Genomic DNA, 20,565 nt, shown 5'->3' on the forward strand with positions numbered 1-20,565 from the left:
TTTGTGTGCAAAATGTGGAGAATTGGGATGAATTATTCTTTATTCAGTGCTTGGCTTGATATCAGGTGTGTGTGAAAACCAAGGCAGCTTAGCAAAGGACAGGACAGGATAGGATGGGATAGTTCAGATAGAAGGCATCTTCAAAGACCAAGTCCAACTGCCTGACCACTTCAGGGCTAACCAAAAGTTAAAGGAATGAGGACATTATCCAAATGCCTCTCGAACATTTCCAGAATCCTTGCCTCCCATTTGAATGTGGATTTGCATGTTTAGATTGCTTTCTGTGATTCCAGACAAATTATGGGACATTTAGCTGGTGAATCCCACAGCTTATTTGAATATAGTTTTGTAAAATGGTCGATTGTCGCGCTGATACATGGCATGAATTTGATCCTGCCAGTTTCTGGGGAATCATAAAACCACAGAACGGTTTGGGATGGAAGGGACCTTAAAGACTCATTCCAAGCCCTGCCATGGGCACAACCACTCAAAGCCCCATCCAGCTTGACCTTGGGCACTGCCAGGCATCTGCAGCTCCTCCGGGAGACTGGTTCCAGCTCCTCACTGCCCTCATGGTGAAGGATTTCTTCCTCGTGTCTGATCTACATCTTCCCTCTTTTAGTTTAAAGCCTAAGCCATTGCTACACCCCCTGACAAAGAATCCTAGAATCATAAGAGGTTGGAGAAGACCTCCAAGATCATCTGGTCCAACCGTCCCCCTACCACCAATGTCACCACTAAACCATGTCCCCAGACGCCACGTCCAACCTTTCCTTGAACACCCCCAGGGACGGTGACTCCACCACCTCCCTGGGCAACCCGTCCCAATGCCTGACTGCTCTTTCTGAGAAGAAATTCCTCAACATTTTCAACCTGAACTTCCCCTGGCGCAACTTGGGACCATTCCCTCTGGTCCTGTCACCAGTTACCTGTGAGAAGAGGCCAACCCCAGCTTCCCACACCTTCCTCTTGTGTCCCTGGCCCCTCACCAGCCTCGTAGCCCTTCTCTAGACATGCTCCAGGGCCTCGATGTCCTTCTGGCAGTGAGGAGCCCAAAAAACTGAACCCAGCACTCGAGATGCGGCCTCACCAGAGCTGAGTACAGGGGGACGATCACCCCCCTGCTCCTGGTGGCCACGCTATTCCTGACACAAGCCAGGATGCTGTTGGCCTTCTGGGCCACCTGGGCACACTGCTGGCTCGTGTTCAGGCGAGCATCAAGCAGCACCTCCAGAGCCTTTTCCTCTGCACAGTGCTCTGGGGGGGAGGCCAAACCAGGGCTGGAGACACTGGGGTTGGGGACACCAGAGCTGGGGACAGTGGGGCTGGGGTCACTGGGGAGGAGGACACTGGGATTGGGGTCACCGGGGTTGAAGACACCGGGGCTGGGGACACTGGGGCTGAGGACACCGGGGCTGGGGATACTGGGGAGGGGGACACCGGGGTTGGGGACGCTGGGGCTGGGGATACTGGGGAGGGGGACAACAGGGAGTGGGACACTGGGGCTGGGGACATCAGGGTTGGGGACACCGGGGTTGGGATCACTGGGGTTGAGGACACTGGTGCTGGGGTCACTGGGTTTGAAGACACTGGGGCTGGGGAACACTGGGGCTGGATTAACCGGGGCTGGGGACACCGGGGCTGGGGACACCGAGGTTGGGGACACCGGGGCTGGGGACAAGGGGCCATCGCCGTTGCCGTTCTCCAGCCGCGGGGAGCAGCCCTGTGGGGTGCGGAAGCCCTCAGGGGCCAGCCCCGTGATGGCGCCTGAGGCGGGAGGGGGGGGGGGGGTGGTGGTCGCGCAGGACGAGGCCGACCGGGAGGCGGCGGAGGGCCCGGGGCGGAGCTCGGCGGCGACCGGGGAGGGGTCGGCGGCCACCGGGGCTTGGAGGGGCGGCGGTTGGGGCGGGCCACGTCGCGGCGGGCGGAGCGGCCCCGGCGGGGAGCGTGAAGGGGGTGGGTGGGGGGGGACCGGGTGGGCTCGCGGCCGCCGCGGCCCTGTTGTGTGGCAGCCGTTGGGGCCCCGGCCCCGCCGCCATGGAGGACCCGGCGCGGCTGCTGGTGGCGGCGGCCGCTCACGGAACCGGGGTGGCTCTGCCCGGGGGCATCCCCCCAACCGGAGGAGCCGCCGCCGCTGCCGGGGCCGCCGCCGCCGCCGCCGCCGCTGGGGATCCGGCCGCCGCTCCGCCACCGGGGCCGCCGCCGCCGCCGCCTCCCGCTCCTCACGATACGGGCGATGTCCTGCAGCAGATCATGGCCATCACCGACCAGAGCCTGGACGAGGCCCAGGCCAGGTAGCGCGGGCCTGCGGTGGGCCCGTGGAAGGCGGCGGTGGGGAGGGAGCGGCCCCCGGGGGGGGGTGAGGAGGGGGCTTCGGGGTTCCCCCAGCACCCGACACCCCCGGTACGGAGGTGGGTGGTGGGTGGGTGGGGGGCTCGGGTGGGTGCCGGTCCTTTTCCCTCGCAGCCCGGTGCCGTGACTCAGCTGGGTGTCGGGGATGTCGCGATGGGAGTCGTGGGGGGGGTTTGGGTCCGAGAGCTTGGGGGGCACGGCCGCTGAACGCCGCCTGGAAACGCTGCTGGGGTTTGGGGTCTGGGCCTCCGGGGTCCCGTCCGGCTCGGGATGTGTCCTGCTTGTGAACTGGGCTTATCGGTGTTAAAGGGTCTGTGGTGGGGAGCTGGGGTCTGGGGGCACAAAGTTCCCCGTGTGTTCCTGCATCCTCGCTTCTCCTCTGCTGGGATGTGCTTGAATAGTTGGATGGAGCCTGGAGGAGACGCGGGTTCTTCACGTCTACTTCTCAGCCCCCTTCCTTTTCGTTAAAGCCCGCTGACAAATTCAGGTTTGGGCTTCGGACTCGGACCGCAGCCACCATCCCCGGTAAAACCGGGGTTGTTCTGCATGGTGGGACCTCAACGTGGAGCGGCGAAGCGGTGGCTGCCGTTGAGCGTCGAGGTGCTTGGATCACGGTTTGCTTGGCAGGGAAGGAGGGAGCCTGGCCCGGTGCAGGTGCACCCAAAGATCTGTCACCACCCCCTTGCTGCTCTGAGTTTTGCTAGAATCACATAAAAATTAGGGAAAAGAATCGGGTTCATTCTTTTCCTGGGCACGCTGTAGTGCCTTGTTGACCTCCTTGGGATGTAAATAATTGCAGAGAATAACATAACGTGCTGCAAAGAAATCACCATAATTCAGCATCTTCTCGTGTATTCTCTTTGCCCTAGAGGTACGTCTGGCCCTGATTGGCGCTGTGTAATTACATGCTTTGCTTACTTGGCGTGTGCTGGTTACGAGAGGTGGGCAGCCCCGATGATGAGGCAGTTTGGAAGAAGGTGGAGACTGTAACAGAGCGGGCTTATGAAATCGGCGACATGGTTTTCTGGCCTCCTCTTCCAGTCAGTCGCGTGCTGCTCCGTTGAACCTCCCTGCCTGCCCCCAGTTTTCCCCCCATCGGATCTGGTTGTAATGGTGCCAAGCTAGCGGCTTGGTTTTTTATTTCTGCCTGAAGTTTAGCCCTATTCAGGTACACCTGTTGCTGTCGGATGCTGTCAGTGACTGATGCAGCCCAGGCAGACGCTAGGCTCCTGGCGGCTTGAGTGGGTTGTCTGAATATAAGCAAAAATGGTTCTTTCAACAAAAGTCATCATTTGTTCTTAAAGAAAATGCTTCCAGGTAGCTTTCAACTGCAGGGTGTAGGGAAATACCCCTGTAAGTGGTGCTTGCTCTGGGTCAAGCGTATGACCACTGGTAATGCAGGAGTCATCCCAACGCTCAAGTATGATTTTCTTTTCTACCTGGCACCAGATCTCAGAAATACCTGTGTGCAGCTCCCATCAAGTTTCTATAGGAGTAGAATGGCCTATAGGTAGCAGAAAAGAAAATTGCAGCTCTTACAGCCTCATATTTAAGGTAACTGAGAGCAAAAGAAATTTGTCAGGAACTTCAGATCCAAATAACAGGTGAAGAATGGGTTTGGAAAGATGACTTGAACTTTGTTTAAACGATGTTATTTTATCTGCACTCATTGTCTTAGAAATGCTGTCAAAATATACTTGAAGCACGGCAGACCTGAAGGCCCCGAAATTTTACAGTGCCTTTACCATATTTTCATGTCTACGTGCATAACAGAGGCTTTTGTGTTCTGGACAGGAAGTTTGTTTGGTTTACTCAGAAAATCTTAAGAGGACTTAATGCTGAGAAAGTAAAACTGGGGCCTGGTTTTAAACCCATAGCTCCAGGGACACAAATAGGGATTTGGGACTTCTCATACCTCAGTGGAGCAGCATTGCTATGATTAACGGCTTTATTTGTTGGGAATTACTTTTATTCTTTTGCATTAAAAATGCATGTTGCTGTACTTTGAATGTATTATTTATATGTAGGTTTGAATGTCCGAGGGTTCTCCTGAGTTCCAAGGTTCTTTCAGTGCAGATAACTCGGATTTTTAAACCGTAAGGTGAAAGCTTGGGTCAAAGTTTGATTTAGAGAAAATTAATGTAGCAAGGATAAGTTTAACACTGCTATTAAACGTGTTACCTTATCAATTTACAGCTCTTGACAAGAGTTAGAGGCGTTATTAATTATGCAGTTATTCCTGGGAAGCGTCTTGGCTCTAGTATCTCTGCCCTCCTGCCTTGTACGTAAAGCACCACTTTTTAAACCCGGGTGGAGAGTACAGTCTTGAGGCTTGGTGTTCATTTTCCCTCTCTCTCCCTTTCCCTTCCCCCCTTAACCCCCCCCTTTTTTTTTTCCCTCATCAGGCAAGGACAATAGACTCCACTAGGCTGTCTTCTCAGCTGCCTTTGTTCTCAGGCTGTTTGTCTTTGGGTTGATATTATCAAACATCTATATAGATGAACTGGGTTTATGCTTCTTTTGGCCGTGTAACGAAGGAAACTGGCCAATTGACTTCAGCTTCTGCTATTTTTGTTAAAAGCCTGCGTTCTGACGTTCACTGGTGGTTCAGTTGCTGTGAATGTTATTGGTGCGAGCTTGTAAGGAAGCTGAAGCTGAGCACCTGTGTTTGTGCTTTTTCCAATAGCCTGAAAACTGGCTGATGTGCAAGACCGAAGGCTAATTTGTTTACATAAAACCCATCAAAAGCATTGAAACCTAGGCGTGAGGGTGATTTAAATATTATTTCTGAACTACAAAAGAGGTCGTGAGAAGCAAAAGAGACTCTTTGAGGCGTACGTTGCAGCTAGGCACTTCTTTCCACTGCCAGTCAGCGGAAGCGAGGCGCTAACCAAGCGAGGCACCTACCTGCTGGCTGCTTTTTAAAATTGGTAACAGCCTGTATCTCTGGAAAATGCTGCTCACCCTTTGTGAGCAACTTCAGCTTCCTGTCTTACATGCTGCTCTCCACACTTCATGTTTGTTTTCAACAAAGCAAGAGATAAAATTCTCAAAGCATGTCTCTATCCTCAGCTTCAGCGAGGTAGTATTAGCACGTCTTGTAAAACTTGTACTAAAATGCTGTTAAATGCAATCTGTGCGATGATATGCAAGAGATTCTGGCATTATATTCATCTCCTTACAATATGGTCAAGTCTGATTTCAGCAGCCCTCCCTCCCTCCCTGAGGTTCCCCTCTAAAAACACCTTGTTCTTTATCTTGTAGGAGGTATCTGGGTACCTGTCTGCCCTTAATCACTAGGAGTTCCTGAGTTCCCTCTCAGAGGAGGCATGTTTTTAATCAGGTGGCTGCTAGCTGTTTAAATTGAGCAAAGCCGTGAATGGTAGTGGTGTTCTCTGTTGTTCTATATGCTATAAAAACCTCTGATGTTTTTCTCCTTTTTCTCTGGATTCCATTATTAGATTATAGAGAAGTTTACTAACTGAAGGCTGCACTTCTTGCCCATAAAATACTCTTTTGGTAGAACTGAAGTTGCTTATGGTTCATATAAGCTATGCAAAATTCTGAATTTAAAGGCCTGTGTGTTTCTGTGACAGCTTGCTCCCAGTGATGAATGAGCATGGCACTTAAATGAAATATATCACCAGAACTTGCAAATGTACTTCTTAATCTTATACGCTAACCTGCTATTACTGAAGCACGATCCAGTTCTCTGCAAGCCTTGGCATCTTCGCTGTGTTTCCTGTTGGCATTCACTCACTCTTTCTTCTTTCATTTCAGAAAACATGCCTTGAACTGCCACAGAATGAAGCCTGCTCTTTTCAGCGTGCTGTGTGAGATCAAGGAAAAAACAGGTGCGTTGGTGTCTCTTCTGGTTTCAACTTGCAAAAAAGAAAACCAACCCCACCAACAGTCGGTGATTAGCTTTGCTCTTGTTTGATGTGGCCCACATTTTCCCTTATTGGTTGTACTACTTACGGCTATTTTGGGGGATTAATAATGTTCTGTAAGCTGGGAATTGTTTTGATTTGTTTTTCATAATGCTTTTAGTGTTTTCATTTGGAGAAAACAATGCTTGTTTGTTTGCACAAGTGTTTTGCTTGTGCTGAGGGAGGAAATTTATAGATTTTTTTTTTTTTTTTCCTTTTTGATATCTGGCAAAATACCTAGACTGTCCTGAATAATGTGTCTGTGCTGTTGTGCTTTTTTTTTCCCTTTCCTTTAAGGAATTGGTACCAAAACTGTGGTGGTAGTAAGAGTTCTAAGCTGACAAATAATTGTATTATGGAGGAAAAGAGACAGTAAGAGAGAAAGCTTTGGGATATTGGAAAACAGAAGTGACAGGGAGTGGAATTGGTGGGTATATCGTGCAACTGTCTTTTTGAAGAGCAGAAGCATCAGGAGCAAACAAATTTCAATTTTGGATCACTCAGTGTGTACTCATACATAAACTCTTAAACAATGTTGCTTGAATATCTAATTTCTATAAGCTGTAGTGAACTTGGACTTTTTAAAACAAAATATCTATTTCCATTATCTGCAACTAAATCGGTGCTTTTTCAGCTTCTAGCTGTATGAATGCTTGACAACCTGAAGCTGTGTTTGCATTATTTCTTCTAAAAGTGTGTTGCACCTCGCAGTACATTTCATAACATCACCAAATAAAGACCATACGGTTACGTCCTCTGTGCTGCCCTTGTCATCCCAGGTAGCTTTAAGGCAGACGTTGATGTTCCCTTTTTAGGGTTTGCTTGCATATATCCCATTCTCACGGTAGCAGTTTCATAAGAAAAACGTAGAATAAGTGTGAGTGTGCTGTCTGGATCTGCTTTTCCTTCTGTCTGTACTTTGAGTGTCGATATCCTTAAAACAGGGTCTTTCATCTGATTTTCCTTTCTACGTTGAAAGCTGCCTTCTGTGCTTTATTGATTGAAGCTGTGACTTCTCCGAGCTAAATGCACTTGCAGGAACAGGCTCTGGTATCTCGGTTATGCTGGATTTGTTTTGGTCTCATAGGTTTTTGAATGTCTGATGGTCTGTCTATTCCTTATTTAAATTATGGGGAGCAGATGTTACGGCTTCAAGCAAACAAAAGCCTGGACATACTGTAGCACAAGGTTTTGGGCTTTCTTTGTGACCCAGGCACACAAGCTCCTTTTCTAGCTCTGAAATCAGTTTAAAACATGTTCCTCCCCCCCCATCTTTCTTTCGTCCTTTGTTGGAGTGCTAGTATCATTCACAATAGCTCAGGATAAGCCGTACGCCTTTGCAAGGGGCAGCCAGCTGAAAGGTGCTGAAAAATTCTGCCCAATAGCAGCATATTAATTAAAAAAATACAAATGACTCTGATTTGGCCACGTTTAATAATTGTTCAAGCCCTCGTTTTTCCTAAAAAAAATATATAAATATATATTTTTAGATTTTAAACTATTCAGTTATGGGGAAAATGGGTATTTTGTTTTCAGGTAGGTCTTAAATATGTATGCCTGGAGCATATGTAGCTATTTGAAGAGGCATCTAATCCAATAAATCCTTCTTAGTTTTTTTGGGGGAACTCACAGAAGCAGGAGCATTTTTAATCTATGCAGCAAATAGGGTTTTGGTGTGCTGCTGATTGGGTTACGCTTCAGATATAAGATTCAAGCTATATGAATTCAAGCATGGCCTAATTCTATAATAAAAATCAGAATTAAATGCCTGTAGTGTGGAAGATGCGTGCTTTTGGTGCTGAATATTCCATTTTGGAGGTCTTGGCTGTACTGTGCTAAGGGAATGCTGGGCTGTGATGGGGCTTGCTGCCCTTTGGCACAGGGAGAGTGTGTTTCTGCACACTTTTGTGGAGCATGCTGCACAGTGGGACCCAGATTCTGTCTTTCTGACCTGTGGTACTCCACAAACACATTCCGTGCCTCCCCTTGCCTTTTCTTTCTCTTTTTTTTGTTGCCGTTGCTAGCTGCAATCTGCTGGCCTTCCTTTTAATGTGCTGGCACTCAGCTCGGTCCGTTCAATGGGTACCTTTTGATTCGGTCATAAAACTTGGCAAACGGTGTGGCCAAAGAACACGCTTTCTCTTTGTTGCTGGGTTTGTTGACATTCTTACATAGCTGTGCCTTGTTCCTCAGCACTCGGAGCCCTGCTGGCTTTTGTCTTCTGTTTCAATTCGCTTTCCTCTCTCTCTCTCTCCCCCTCTGTCTCTCTGAGTGAGCAAGACTGCCTTGAATTTTGAGAAAGTGCTCTCCTGTTACAATGCTTTGAGACCAGCTGAACCAACAGCGCTGTCATTCTCTGTGCTGGCATTCTTGGGAAGCTGGTATCCTAACTAACTGAAAAATGCAGTGTTTTGTATGCCTGAAGATTGTTCTTGTGGCTGCTGGATGAAAAATCTGTTTGGTAATGTGTGAGCGGGGTTATGTTAGCACTGAGAGGTGGTTTGGAAGGGGTTTGTGATGGTTTTGAGCCAGTTTTAAGGTGACCTGCTACTAAAAAAAATGCTGCTTTCTCACCTAACAGCTTGATTTGCTACATGGAATGCCAAATGGAGGAAACCCTTCTGCTTGAATAAAACATCACAAGTCAGTATTTAGCAGTATTTATAGGATAAATGTTTGCAGGTGTAACATAGGTGATAGGATCATTTGGGGGGAAGACTAAGCCATTGAGGAGGAGGGATGCAGGTTTGTGGAACTGGACATGCACAGCATTAGTGCAAATTACTGTCTGCTTGCACTGCTGGTGCTGTGCTGGCGAGGCATGTTCCTGTGTTTTCACTGAAAAAAGAAACAAAAATCAAAAGCAAACTAATGGTGGCCAACATGGGACCCAACTGCCTACTTCTTTGCACTCTGCATAGGTATTTCCTGCTAAATACAGTATGGGCTGTTCATTTCTGGCCCTAAGATGACAATTTTTGGTTTTAACTTAGTATATTCTATACCCACTAGATGCGTTTATCTTGTTCTTCTGCATTATTTGCTCTTTGAAAGAAAATCTGGAAAGGAAAGCAAGTCTAAGCAAAGTGTGCATCACTTATTTTGGTACCACTGATCTTGTACAGTTCATTACAGAACTGCAAATCTTTAATTAATGATATGTAAATATATTGTAATGATTGCATTTGCATACTGAGTGAGGCTTCAGCACCTTAGGTTGTGATGTGTTTTAATTAAAGATTAATTAGAAATGATGGGAATTTCATTTTGCTTAGTATAATTATTTTACATATTTGATGAATATCTGGTAGGTGATGTGCAAGAGAATGCACAATATTATATTAGTGCTTGTGACTCTTCAGGCGTTTTAATCCAGTCTAGGGTTTTCTTAAGCGTTCATAAAAGTGAAATATTGTGAAATTTATAAAGTCCTGATGTAACAGTACATTTAAATAACACTAACTGTGCAGTAACTGGTTTAGTGGAAGGGCAAACCCAGTGTTCAGCTGTCCTCTCAACAGGTAGGAAAGAAAATGGATAATTTGTATTTTCTCAAAGCTTGTATTTAAAGGCAGCCAAAGAATCACATAGTTACTGAGCTTCTTTGTGTCTTTGCCAGAACTGTTGGGAGCAGCTGTGTTTTTTCCTGGTGCTTTTGCTGTACCCATGCTCCAGTGTCTTCGCGTCTTGACTCAAAGCTCCGAGTGTTAATAAAGAGCTGTCATATGCTACGTTCTTAAAGTGTTGTGGGAACTTCAGAAATCTGATGGTCAGAAGGCTGCTGAGAGGGGAAAGCTTTCTTTCTGGCCTTATAAGCATTGTGAGTCAGTAGAAAATAATCAGTAGGTAAGGACGGGCGTATTTAACAAGTCTGTTGATTAGTATCCTTGGTTAAAAGTGGTAAGCTCTCTCCTTTTGGAATCCTTTTTGTTTAATCCAATCTAGTTTTTACAGAAACCACAATGCCAGCAGGAGTTTGCCATCTATCAGGACTGTGTGCAGAAAGGGGGTGATGCCTGACCTGCAGAGCATGCCAAAAGCTCACAGGGCAGAGGAAGCTGCCTTGACAAACTGCTTGCTGGTACAGCGCGTACTGCTGGAATTGTTCTTGCTAGACTGTCAAAAGAGACTTGCAGAAGCTGGTGTGAACACGGCATTCCTACAGTGGCAAGGGTTTTGCTCTCCCATTCTGTCACTTTGGTGAGATTATCAACTCTGGGAGGTTGGTAGACAAGTGACTGCAGCTCTTGTACTTGGAAATTAGAATCAGCTGCTGCACGCAGCAAACACGGTTATGAATTCACTGACTAGGTAGTTTTGACTGAATCTCGTGTAAGTTATGATCTGTACAAATATTATCACCGGGTGAAGATGCTAGGGGTAAAGATAAAGTTCAAGCACAAGGTATCCATTCCAGGAGATGATGGCATCACTTTAAAAATAGTATCTGTGCTGATGATTTCTGTAGAACTTGTATTTTACCTGTCAGGCAAATTAAGATGCAGTTATGCCAAAAAAAAAAGTTTGAAATCAACCTGAGAGAGCGGGTTGGACTGACTGAGCTGCTTGCATTCATCCGTTCTTAGGTCTGTTCATCTTTGAAAGAGTTCATTCAATAAACCCTTGAACTACTAGGTTGGAAATGCAGTTTACAGCATGTTAGTGGTAGTTAACTCCTCTCTAGTTTCTTGCGACTTACCAGATTCTTCCAGCCAACCGGATTCTTCCCTTGAGATTGTGGAAGTGCTTTATACATGCTTTTCAGCAGTCAACTTGAGATGAGCTTATGTGTAATTGATGATAACTAATGTCTAATTACCATAATTAGACAAGTGACATAAAATTAAGCTGCAGCTGGGAGCTTGACTTCAACATGAGGTATGCTGATATGCATCATAATGTGCATCAAAAGGTGTTTGGCAGAAACGCATTCAAATAAGAACACGACACCAAAATACCTGTTCCTCCAAACTTACACTTGCCAGTCCAAACAGTTTAATGTGGGTTTTGTCAAAAAAAAATAAAAACAAAAACCAACAAGGAGCATTCTCTGCTGTGCCAAGGCCTTCTGGAAAAAAAGAGCCCTTTTTGTGTTTTGTTTCTTGTTCATTCGGTACCATCAGGTTTATGCTGTAGATGGTCTGCTATTATTTTTAAGATATTCTCATTTTAATTACATAATGGTTAGAAAATCAACTAACATTCTACATATTTAACAGGCCCCTCCTGTTGTGGTTTAACCTGGCAGGCAGCTGAGTACCACACAGCCACTTGCTCAGTGCCCCCCCCCAGTGGGATGGAGGAGGGAGCTGAAACAGGGAAAAGTGGGAAAGCTCGTGGGTTGAGATAAAGAATGGATAATAAGAAAGAAAAGGGGTGGGGGGAAGAAATGGGGAAAAAAAACACAAAGCCAAACCAAGTGATGTAAAACACACCCAGCTGACTGATGCCCAGCCAGCCTACGAGCAACAGCAGCCCCCTTTTGGTCAGTTTGGGTCAATGGTACATAGGTGTGTTATCAACACTATTTTCCTTCCAAGTCCAAAACACAGCACCGTGCCAGATACTGTGAGGAAAACTGACTCTATGCCAGCCAAAACCAGGACACCTCCCTTGTCGTTGTATCTGGAGCTCAACAGTTACATTTAGTGGCCATACCATGTGCTGCATTTTAGCTGCAGTTGCTTTACCTTGTTCTGCTTGCAAAGAGCTCTGGGTTGTCCTGGAGAAGACCTTGATTGTTGTGACAGATCTGCAGCCACCCCAAATGCTCTCTTTTCTTCAGAACTGTGTAGTAATTTCTGTATGGCCTGCAAAATACCAAGTTCAGCTACATGATTGTAAGTTCAGACTGTGCATTCAAAGTTGTGCACCTGGCACGTTGCTTTTTTAAAAAATATGCTAGTTTGCCTATAAAATGCTGAATATTACTATGAATTCATACATTAAATGTCTCTGTACATATACAATGTTCTCGTGCCCTCATACTAGCATCTATTCATAACAAGAGATGTTCTGTGCTTAGCTTTGGTAGGGAATAAAATATTCGTGTTAACCTGCTGATTAAAAATAGGAAAAGGTCATTTGAGTTTTGTAGCTTCACAAGATTAAGACCAACTGTTCGTTAAACTAAAATTGCCTAGCAATTAAAATCCAATTAAAAGGCAAAGAGCTCTTGGCGTTTTTTGAATTGACTCAGTATCTCATGAGTTGTTTTTTTTTTTTTTTTCGTTTTGTTTTTTAAGGGAGTTCATGATAAATTGTCAAAAACTGGGAAATTAAGTTTTCAAAACAAATTTGCTCAGAATCAATCTTGAGTAATCTGAGCACAGAGTCCGGCTTTGTTGGTTATAAGCATAATGAAACTGGCTTCTCATCCATATTTTCTTTTTTTTTCAGATTTTAACAGGACAAAATGTAGTCTGTTGTTGTACACTATAATTGTGTCCTTGGCATATTAAGCAGCCTAAGTGAAACCTGTCCCTTGTGGACAGATTTCAGCAGGACCTTACAGTGGTGCGGTGTTCTTTCCAGTTCCTGGACTTGGAAATGTAGCAGCTGTAGTGGTTCAGGCCTTCTGTTCACCTACTGCAGTCTGTCTTCTTGATCCAGGACCGGTTACTGCTGAGGACCATGCAAGCAGCCAGGCAGCAGGCTGATAGGTGGTCAGCAGCTCTGTAAGAATTTCCTGATTTGTACAGGCTGTTAGGAGTGCTAGTGTGTGAGCTCTAAAATCATTTCTAAATGTGTATGGAGTGTAAACTAGTAGGACCCTGAGTAATCTTATCATCTGCATGCTTTGGAAAACTTGCCTTGTGACTTCATGTTTCTCGATCTGACCGATGTTTTCTTCTGATGTGTTGTCTCCTGGCTTCTTTAATACTTCCTTTTTTTCCTTGACCTCAAGAAGCACTCTAAAGCCTGTGAAGGGTGTTTACATGCTCTACCAGATCTGAAGTGGATGCTTTGTCCTGTTTCAGAACTAATCTTTTGATTCCCTCTTTATATTTATCTAGTGTTAAGTATTCGTGGTATTCAGGAAGAAGATCCCCCCGATGCTCAACTAATGAGACTAGATAACATGTTGCTGGCAGAGGGTGTCTCCGGGCCCGAGAAAAGAGGAAGAGGAGGACCAATGGCTGTAGCAGCAACATCAGGTGGCTGTCCAAATGACAATAGCATTGAACACTCTGACTACAGGGCCAAGCTGTCACAGATCCGACAGATATACCACTCTGAGCTAGAGAAATATGAACAGGTGATCTTTCTGCATGGAAGAGTTTTTATCATCTCAATTAAAAATAACCGTTTTTTCCTTTGGTGTTGGTTTTAAGAACAGAACAGGAAGCATAATAAATTCAGATGAATGCAAGGATATCAAATTCGGTTGAAAACTTATCTCAGTGTTACAGAAGTAAGGTGAAGATAGAGGGACTGGACATCAAACTAAAGATAATAAATGTCTCGTTTATCTTTGTTGCAGCATTTTGTAAGAGTAAATAAAAGTAAAACTGAAACATGGAAACTCCTCTAAAGTTTTTGGATATGTATTCTTGTTGGGGAAATTAATTCCGGGGTATTTTATTGTTTGTCGATACAAATGTATTTATTTTCAGGCCTGCAGTGAGTTTACTACCCACGTTATGAACCTGCTTAGGGAACAGAGTAGAACAAGACCAATTTCGCCAAAAGAAATAGAGCGCATGGTGAACATAATCCATGGCAAATTCAGCACCATCCAGATGCAACTGAAGCAGAGCACGTGCGAGGCAGTAATGATCCTGCGTTCACGGTTTCTTGATGCAAGGTACTGTGAAAACACAACCTAGTGATAACAGATGTTTAAGTCTGGACTTTCTCTGTTGCTCGATGCCAATGACTGCTTAAGAAGCCTTGAGTCTGTCATTCCCAGTGTTGACTTAGTTTAAATATTGACAACTTGCCACCTGTTCTGCTTGCTAAGGTATGCTTGCTTTGACATTAACATCTGATTAATTCCGTGCAATTCTTATGTTCTCCTTCAAATGGGATATATTTTAGAGTAGACCACTGGCTTGTTGTTCTCTGTCAGGTCTACTCTGTCACGCGGTCTAAGTAGGAATAATTGTGCTCTTTTGATAGGCGTAAACGACGTAACTTCAGCAAACAGGCAACAGAAGTACTGAATGAATACTTTTATTCGCATCTGAGTAATCCTTACCCCAGTGAAGAGGCCAAAGAAGAGCTAGCAAAGAAAGGTGGCATCACAGTTTCACAGGTATGAAGGATTTTATCTGAATTAAATTAAGTGACTTCTTTTCTTAAATAATGTTTTGTCCCCAGTAGCTAGCAGGAGGCTTCACTCACTGCTGTGAAATAGTACACAGCATTTAGGTTATTCTGAAGGGTTTAGTAGGGTGCATTTTTTGCTTGAAGCCTGCTTTAAAATGCTGCCTATGAGTAACTTGTGAATAGAGTGTAAATGTATTAGTTTAATCAAATGCTAACGGGGATATATGTCTCCAGGTTTCCAACTGGTTTGGTAACAAAAGAATTCGATACAAAAAAAACATGGGGAAGTTCCAAGAAGAAGCCAATATTTATGCTGCAAAAACAGCTGTAGATGCAACAAATGTTGTGGCTCAAGGCAACCAGGCAAATTCTCCATCCACACCAAATTCAGGTAAGCAAGAGCACTAGTGAGGAGAGTGTTTGCTTGAAAAGTCTCTAATTATTTCCTGCAATGACAAGTACCATGAACTACTGGTTTTTGAACCAGTCACAAGATTTATTTTTCTGTTAAACTTAGTTTTTTCTAGGAGTACTACAGTATCTATGCTTTTGCATCACAAAGTGGTTTTTGTTTGTTCATTTTTTCTTAAGCTTCCTCTGGATCTTTTAAGATGACAAATTCCGGAGATTCGTTTATAAACTTGCAGTCATTGACTTCCTACCAGAGCTCCCCAGTGGGAGGCAATGTGCAGTCGCAGGTAAGCAGGTTTTTTAAAACTAGATTCTCTTAATATCAGATAAGGATGGATTTTTGGTTCTCTAGCTAGCCCTGACCAGAATGCAAGAAGTGACTAGAGTCAAAATGCTGAAACGAGTCAAGAAACAAACCTGCTCAAATATATGTTTTCTGTTGCAACCAGACCCTTTAAAATGAATAAGATCTAAATTAACCTACTGGTATTCCTCCATCGTTCAAATTTATATTACTAAATGTTTTTTCCTTATTTTAGAGTCAGTCTTGATCTGTATATAGAGAACTTCGTGTAGCATTGTAGTATTTCTGTTAATAGTGTTGTCAGATGCACTGTAAGCTTTCTGATGAATTCCTGAATGCACATGAACTGCACAGAATTTGTTCCTCTCACTAGAACCCGAGTTGCTCTATGAAAAGCTGCATGTGACAGTAGGCTCGATACCAGATTCTAGTTCTGTTAAATGACCTCTTTAAGTATAGCTCAGTTAATAGCAAGCAGCTGCAAAGAAAACTTGAAAGTTTTAAAATAAAATAGGTAATCCTACTTATAATGCTTCATTTCTTTGACTTATTTTTTTCCTCTCTTATTGTTGTTATTCTGTGGGCTCTTGTTATAGATGGATTCCTTGCATCATGTCATACACCAGACAGGAAGATATGACACAATTGTGGGGAATCCTTTGTACACGACGCAGCGCATAGATGTAAGATCTATTCAAGTATTACTTTAGTTGAACTAAAACTCATGCCTGAGATTGGCTAACAATCTGTAAATAAACATTAACTTCATTTCCTACCCCCTGAGATGTCTGTTGTGGGGACAGGAAAAAGCTGAAAGTAGAAGCTTTCGGTTTATTCCTGCCACAAACAGATGGCAGTAAGAATGCTACTGTAAAATCGGGGTGGGGCGGGCAGGAGGTGTTATGGGGTGTTCCTGGACTGTTCTTTGCCAGGAAATAACAACTATTTGATTTCATAAGCACTGTTACTTGTAGGGTTTAAGCATATAAAGACATACTTTATTGTCTGCAAGTAGTTTCTTAAAAGATCTAATGAAATGATGTTTGTTTTACCTTCAGGCTAATGGCAGCTGGCAGGATGCTACCACCCCTTCATCAATCACTTCACCTGCTGGAGATCCTGGAAGTGTTAATTCGGATGCGTCTAATTAAGTTTTTAGGACCTATTGATGAGAGGAAAGAGGTCATTAGTGTAATTTGTCAATGTTGCTCTTTTGCCAATACTCTTGTTTATACAACTTGACACACAGCTAATTACCTCAGAAAAACCCTGGAACCAATAGAAGATTGTGATTACAATGATACCTCTCTACCTCTCAGCCTCACGCAGTTGAGTTCTTTTTACTTATGCCCATTGGGATGTGAAATTGTTTTAAAAGAACTTGCTTCATTTTCCTAACCAAATTCATTTTTTTAAATATCAATTTTATGGTAAGAATCTGAAAGTGTCTCTTCTAGAACTTGGCGTTTGTCTCAAGTTTTACAGCTTAAGAAAATTGACTTATTTTAATTTCCATGAAGTTTTTTACTCTGAAATTTCTGTTCTAGCTGATAGATACTAACAATTAAACCCCCTGTATTGTAATTGTATGCGTTCTCTGTATTGTAATTTTGTATAGGAAAATAAGCTTTTCTTACCTAGACTTCATTCTGAGCTGATTAATCAGAACGTTGCTTTACCAAAACTCACTGGACTTGGCTCTCGGGTAGCCCCTTCCATCCTGTGTCACCCCTAATCCTAATTTAATGTCTAGTGTAAAACCGCCTCCCCCCCTAGGTTCTGTGCATTCCTGCCGCTGTTAATACAAAGACCACCACTTTCAGTTGAGATTTTATCAAAGATAATAAACTTCCAAAGCCTTTTTTTTTTTTTACTATTATTATTATTATTTTTTGGTTTTCCTCTTTCCCGCCTACTCCGTGAGGGGAAGGGGGGGGAGGACGCTGAGGGGAGCTCCCGCGCATGCGCCCTCCTCAGGCGGCGCCGCCATTTCCCGGCGTGCCCCGCGCCCAACGGCGGGCAGCGGGGGCCGCCATGTTGGCTCGGACGGCGGAGCCCGCCCAGTGCCGGTGAGTGACGGGACCGGGAACCGGGGAACCGGGGCCCGGAGGTTTTAGGGGGTGGGCAGCGGGGCCTGGCCGCCTCGAGCTTGACCGCAGCGTTCTTGCAGGTCCGAGGAGATGCCGCAGGAGGTGAGCGCTGGAGGGATGCGGGGGCGGCCTGAGGGGGCGGCGGGGCCGTCCCGCAGCGTGTGGTAACGTTTGCGGGGCCGTTTTTTCCCCTCAGACATCGCCCGGTGCGGCTCAGACAACCCCCTGTGCGGCTGACGGTGCTGTGTCAGGTAGGGGAGGCCGCGGGCAGCAGCAGTCTTGGGGTGCTGTGAGGGAATGGTGCTGGTCTAAGCCTCACACACTGCACTGCTGCTCCTCTGAGCAAGGCCCTGTACGTTTAAACCTCCAGAAAAAGCCCTTTTCTCTCTGTTTTCCATCTGGCGTTAGCAACGTGGTGATTTTGAGTGGTTTTTCTCAGAACCTGACTCCGGAGAAAAGAAAGGGGATGCTGAGCAACCCGTAAAGGCACCTGACGTAACTGCTGTTAGCAAGAATGTTAGTTCCCTTGTGAACGCTGGAGCAGGTACAAGGAAAAGCTGCCGTGGAAGTCCAAGCCCCAGGAAAAGCCCGCTCCTTGTCACTCCTCAAGCCAAGCGTCGCTCTTGGCGTCGTTCAAGCCTGAAGGGGACGAAACGCCGGAAATCTCTGCCTCCTTTTCACCAGGATGTCACTGGTAATGCACTTCTTCCTCCCCTTATCAAGCTCTCTTGAAAAACTCCTGAAGTAGTCTGCTGCAAGTTGAAATCTGATTTCATGGAATGGTTTTTACTGTAATTACGGAGTAATTGCATTATTCCAAGCTACTAGCCTATGGCTGTGTTGGCAATGGCCTCTGAGATCCAGGTAGTTGACGTTAAGAGGACGTTGCTGTGCTAATGGGTTCTGGAGAGCTGTGTTTGCAGTTTCTGCCTTTTTACTTCTATGGCTGAGTCTTAAGGAGGGTTTTTCTTGCTAGGAGGTCTTTCTGCCTCTTCCGTGTCCTGCAGATGGCACACCTGTACAACAAAAACAGGCTTTAGTGTCTTGTGGAATGATTTCAGCTGCTTGCGGCTTGGCGTAAAGTTGTTCCTAAATTTTATTTTTCAGAATTGTGCCAGTCAATTAGCCTTGATCTGCCGGAGACAGATCGGCTTTCTGAGTTGTTGCTGTCCAGTTTCCAGGTAAGCTTGTCTGTTGTAGAAGCTCGTTATTCTTCTTTTAACTTTCTCTGACGTTCTGATTCCTGTAACTGAGCTTAAACACCTTATGTAGGTGTTTAAGGGGGTGGAAAAAGAGCAGCCACACAGCATATAGAGCTTAGGGGTGACCTGTTTAACTTTGTCATATAGCACATTAAAGGGTGCTAAGACCTTTTCTATGTTCTCATAGTTTTCTGCACAGAAACTTGAAAACGTCTTGAAGCAGACAGAGGGTTTTAGTCCTGAGGCTTTCGAAGCTAACGGTAGGTTGTATTTTGTGCATCACAAAGCAGGGGTAAACCCAAAGTTTTAAATACCAACTCTTCACTGGCATTCTCTTGAGATGAAACCAGCTGTCCTTGAAAGGAGGGGTCGGAGGGGTCAGGTGCTGCCAAAATTACCTGAATGATGATATTTGCTTTTTGGTATTACAAATTCTGTATGTACAAGCGTTCCATCTTACTTTGTTTTCATCTCCAGTCAGCTCGGTTTCAGAAGACCTGAAGCAATACATAGAGAAGCTGAAGCTAGATGGAACACTGAAGACCTGCATAGAGAAAACTGAAACGTAAGGACTCGCCTGGCTCATTTCTAGTTTATTATTTTTTCTGTTTTTACTTCATGCCCTGCCCAGATGTCTCAATTTGCAAACAGTGAACCTGTTGCCTGGGGGTGCCAGGCTTCGTGGGGGGCAACGACATGGCTGAGCAAACAGTCCAGTGAATATTTACAGGGCTGTTATTTTCCTTGAGGAGATCAAGGAGGCTTCTCTCTTCTGTGCTGTGCAGTTTAAAGCGTTGATGTGTAAGCACTAAGCAGTCACCAGAGCCCTCTGTGACGATACTCAAGTGTTTCATCTCTGTATATCGTACTGTGTTGCACTTCTCTGCTTTAGGGCTTCGTTGGATTCTGTTTCAGATGAGTCAGTGGCCCAAGCCAAGGAGCATATTGCCAGGTAAGATGGGCTGTGTGTGCTCTGAGACTGTATAAAGACCAAAATAGGTTTTCAAAGAGGGTTAAGGTGCATTTGTGGTGTGTTTAGTTCTCTGGCTCTTTCTGAAGGTGAGTGCTGTAATTTAGCCTTATGAAGGGAACACCGGTCGTGTGCAGACCTCTTTTCTTCTCTCCCTAGGTTTTCTGCTGAATGTCAGGCTTGGGATGAGCTCTTACAGCACTACCAGAAGGGAGCTGAAGAAATGGCCAGGTGCGTTGGTAGCTGAAACGAAAACCTTTTGGCAGAAGAAGAAACAGAGAAGCCTGCTCCGAGAGATGCCGCAGGCAGCGCGTAGCAGCTAACCGCCTTGTTTTCCAGGCAGCTGGAGGAGTGCAAGGCTAATCAAGGACACGCAGAGCCTCCAAACTACATGGAGACATCTCAGGCCGAGGTCCTGAGCAGCAAACCCAACTACCAGGCGGTCCTGGACGCGCAGGGCGAGGGCCTGAAGTGCATGGAGCTGGTGGTGAGTTGCGCTGCCCCGCACCCCGGGACCCTTTCTGCTCCTCGCTGAGCCCCCGCGGCCTTTTTGCAGCTCGACGAACTGCGGCAGGCGGTGGAGCTGCTGCGGGCTTTTGGTGAGGACAGCCGCCGGTACCTGCAGGGACTGTCACAGCACCTGGGTAAGCACCGGGATGGGCACCGGGACCGTTACTGGGACCGTGAGCACCCAACTGGGGGCTGACGGCCTCTCGCTGCCCCTCTCTTCCAGCCGCACGGACCTTCCGGCGCCTGCAGGACTCGCCGGTCCGCAAGCTGCTCGCTGCCCCGCGCAGGCCGGCGCCGCCGGAGGGCTGAAGGGGACCGGGAGCGGCACCGGGAGCGGCTCCGGGCCGCGGGGAGCTCAATAAACACAGCTCTCTTCCGCCTTCAGCGTCCGTCGCAGCTCATTGGTCGCTTTGCGCGTCGCTCAAAGCGCCGCCTCCAATCGCCTCAGCGCTCCTGTCGGTGTTAGCCAATAGTCGCGCCGTAAAGCGGGGTGGGGGGCGGAGCCTGCCCTCAACGCGGAAGTGGC

General features: G+C 46.0%; 2 protein-coding genes across 2 annotated transcripts; both read left to right on the top strand.

Annotated features, from left to right (window-relative positions):
• Nucleotides 1-2,020: 2,020 nt before the first annotated feature.
• PBX4 (PBX homeobox 4) lies at nucleotides 2,021-17,128 on the top strand. Its single transcript, XM_032204989.1, has 9 exons — nucleotides 2,021-2,294; nucleotides 6,133-6,206; nucleotides 13,298-13,539; nucleotides 13,898-14,088; nucleotides 14,403-14,538; nucleotides 14,787-14,943; nucleotides 15,144-15,250; nucleotides 15,864-15,950; nucleotides 16,326-17,128. Exons 1-9 carry the CDS (start codon nucleotides 2,038-2,040, stop codon nucleotides 16,416-16,418), a joined length of 1,344 nt encoding a protein of 447 aa, XP_032060880.1. The 5' UTR covers nucleotides 2,021-2,037; the 3' UTR covers nucleotides 16,419-17,128.
• Nucleotides 17,129-17,285: 157 nt separating this feature from the next.
• Nucleotides 17,286-20,419, top strand: DSN1 (DSN1 component of MIS12 kinetochore complex). The gene is made up of 12 exons (XM_032204990.1): nucleotides 17,286-17,336; nucleotides 17,438-17,459; nucleotides 17,554-17,608; nucleotides 17,797-18,051; nucleotides 18,465-18,538; nucleotides 18,747-18,819; nucleotides 19,037-19,124; nucleotides 19,452-19,511; nucleotides 19,689-19,760; nucleotides 19,869-20,016; nucleotides 20,086-20,173; nucleotides 20,263-20,419. The coding sequence occupies exons 1-12, from the start codon at nucleotides 17,302-17,304 to the stop codon at nucleotides 20,346-20,348; spliced, it is 1,056 nt and encodes a 351-aa protein (XP_032060881.1). The 5' UTR covers nucleotides 17,286-17,301; the 3' UTR covers nucleotides 20,349-20,419.
• The last annotated feature ends 146 nt before the right edge of the window (nucleotides 20,420-20,565 follow it).

This window comes from Aythya fuligula, chromosome 30, assembly GCF_009819795.1.
Source record: "Aythya fuligula isolate bAytFul2 chromosome 30, bAytFul2.pri, whole genome shotgun sequence".
Classification (NCBI taxonomy): Eukaryota; Metazoa; Chordata; class Aves; order Anseriformes; family Anatidae; genus Aythya; species Aythya fuligula.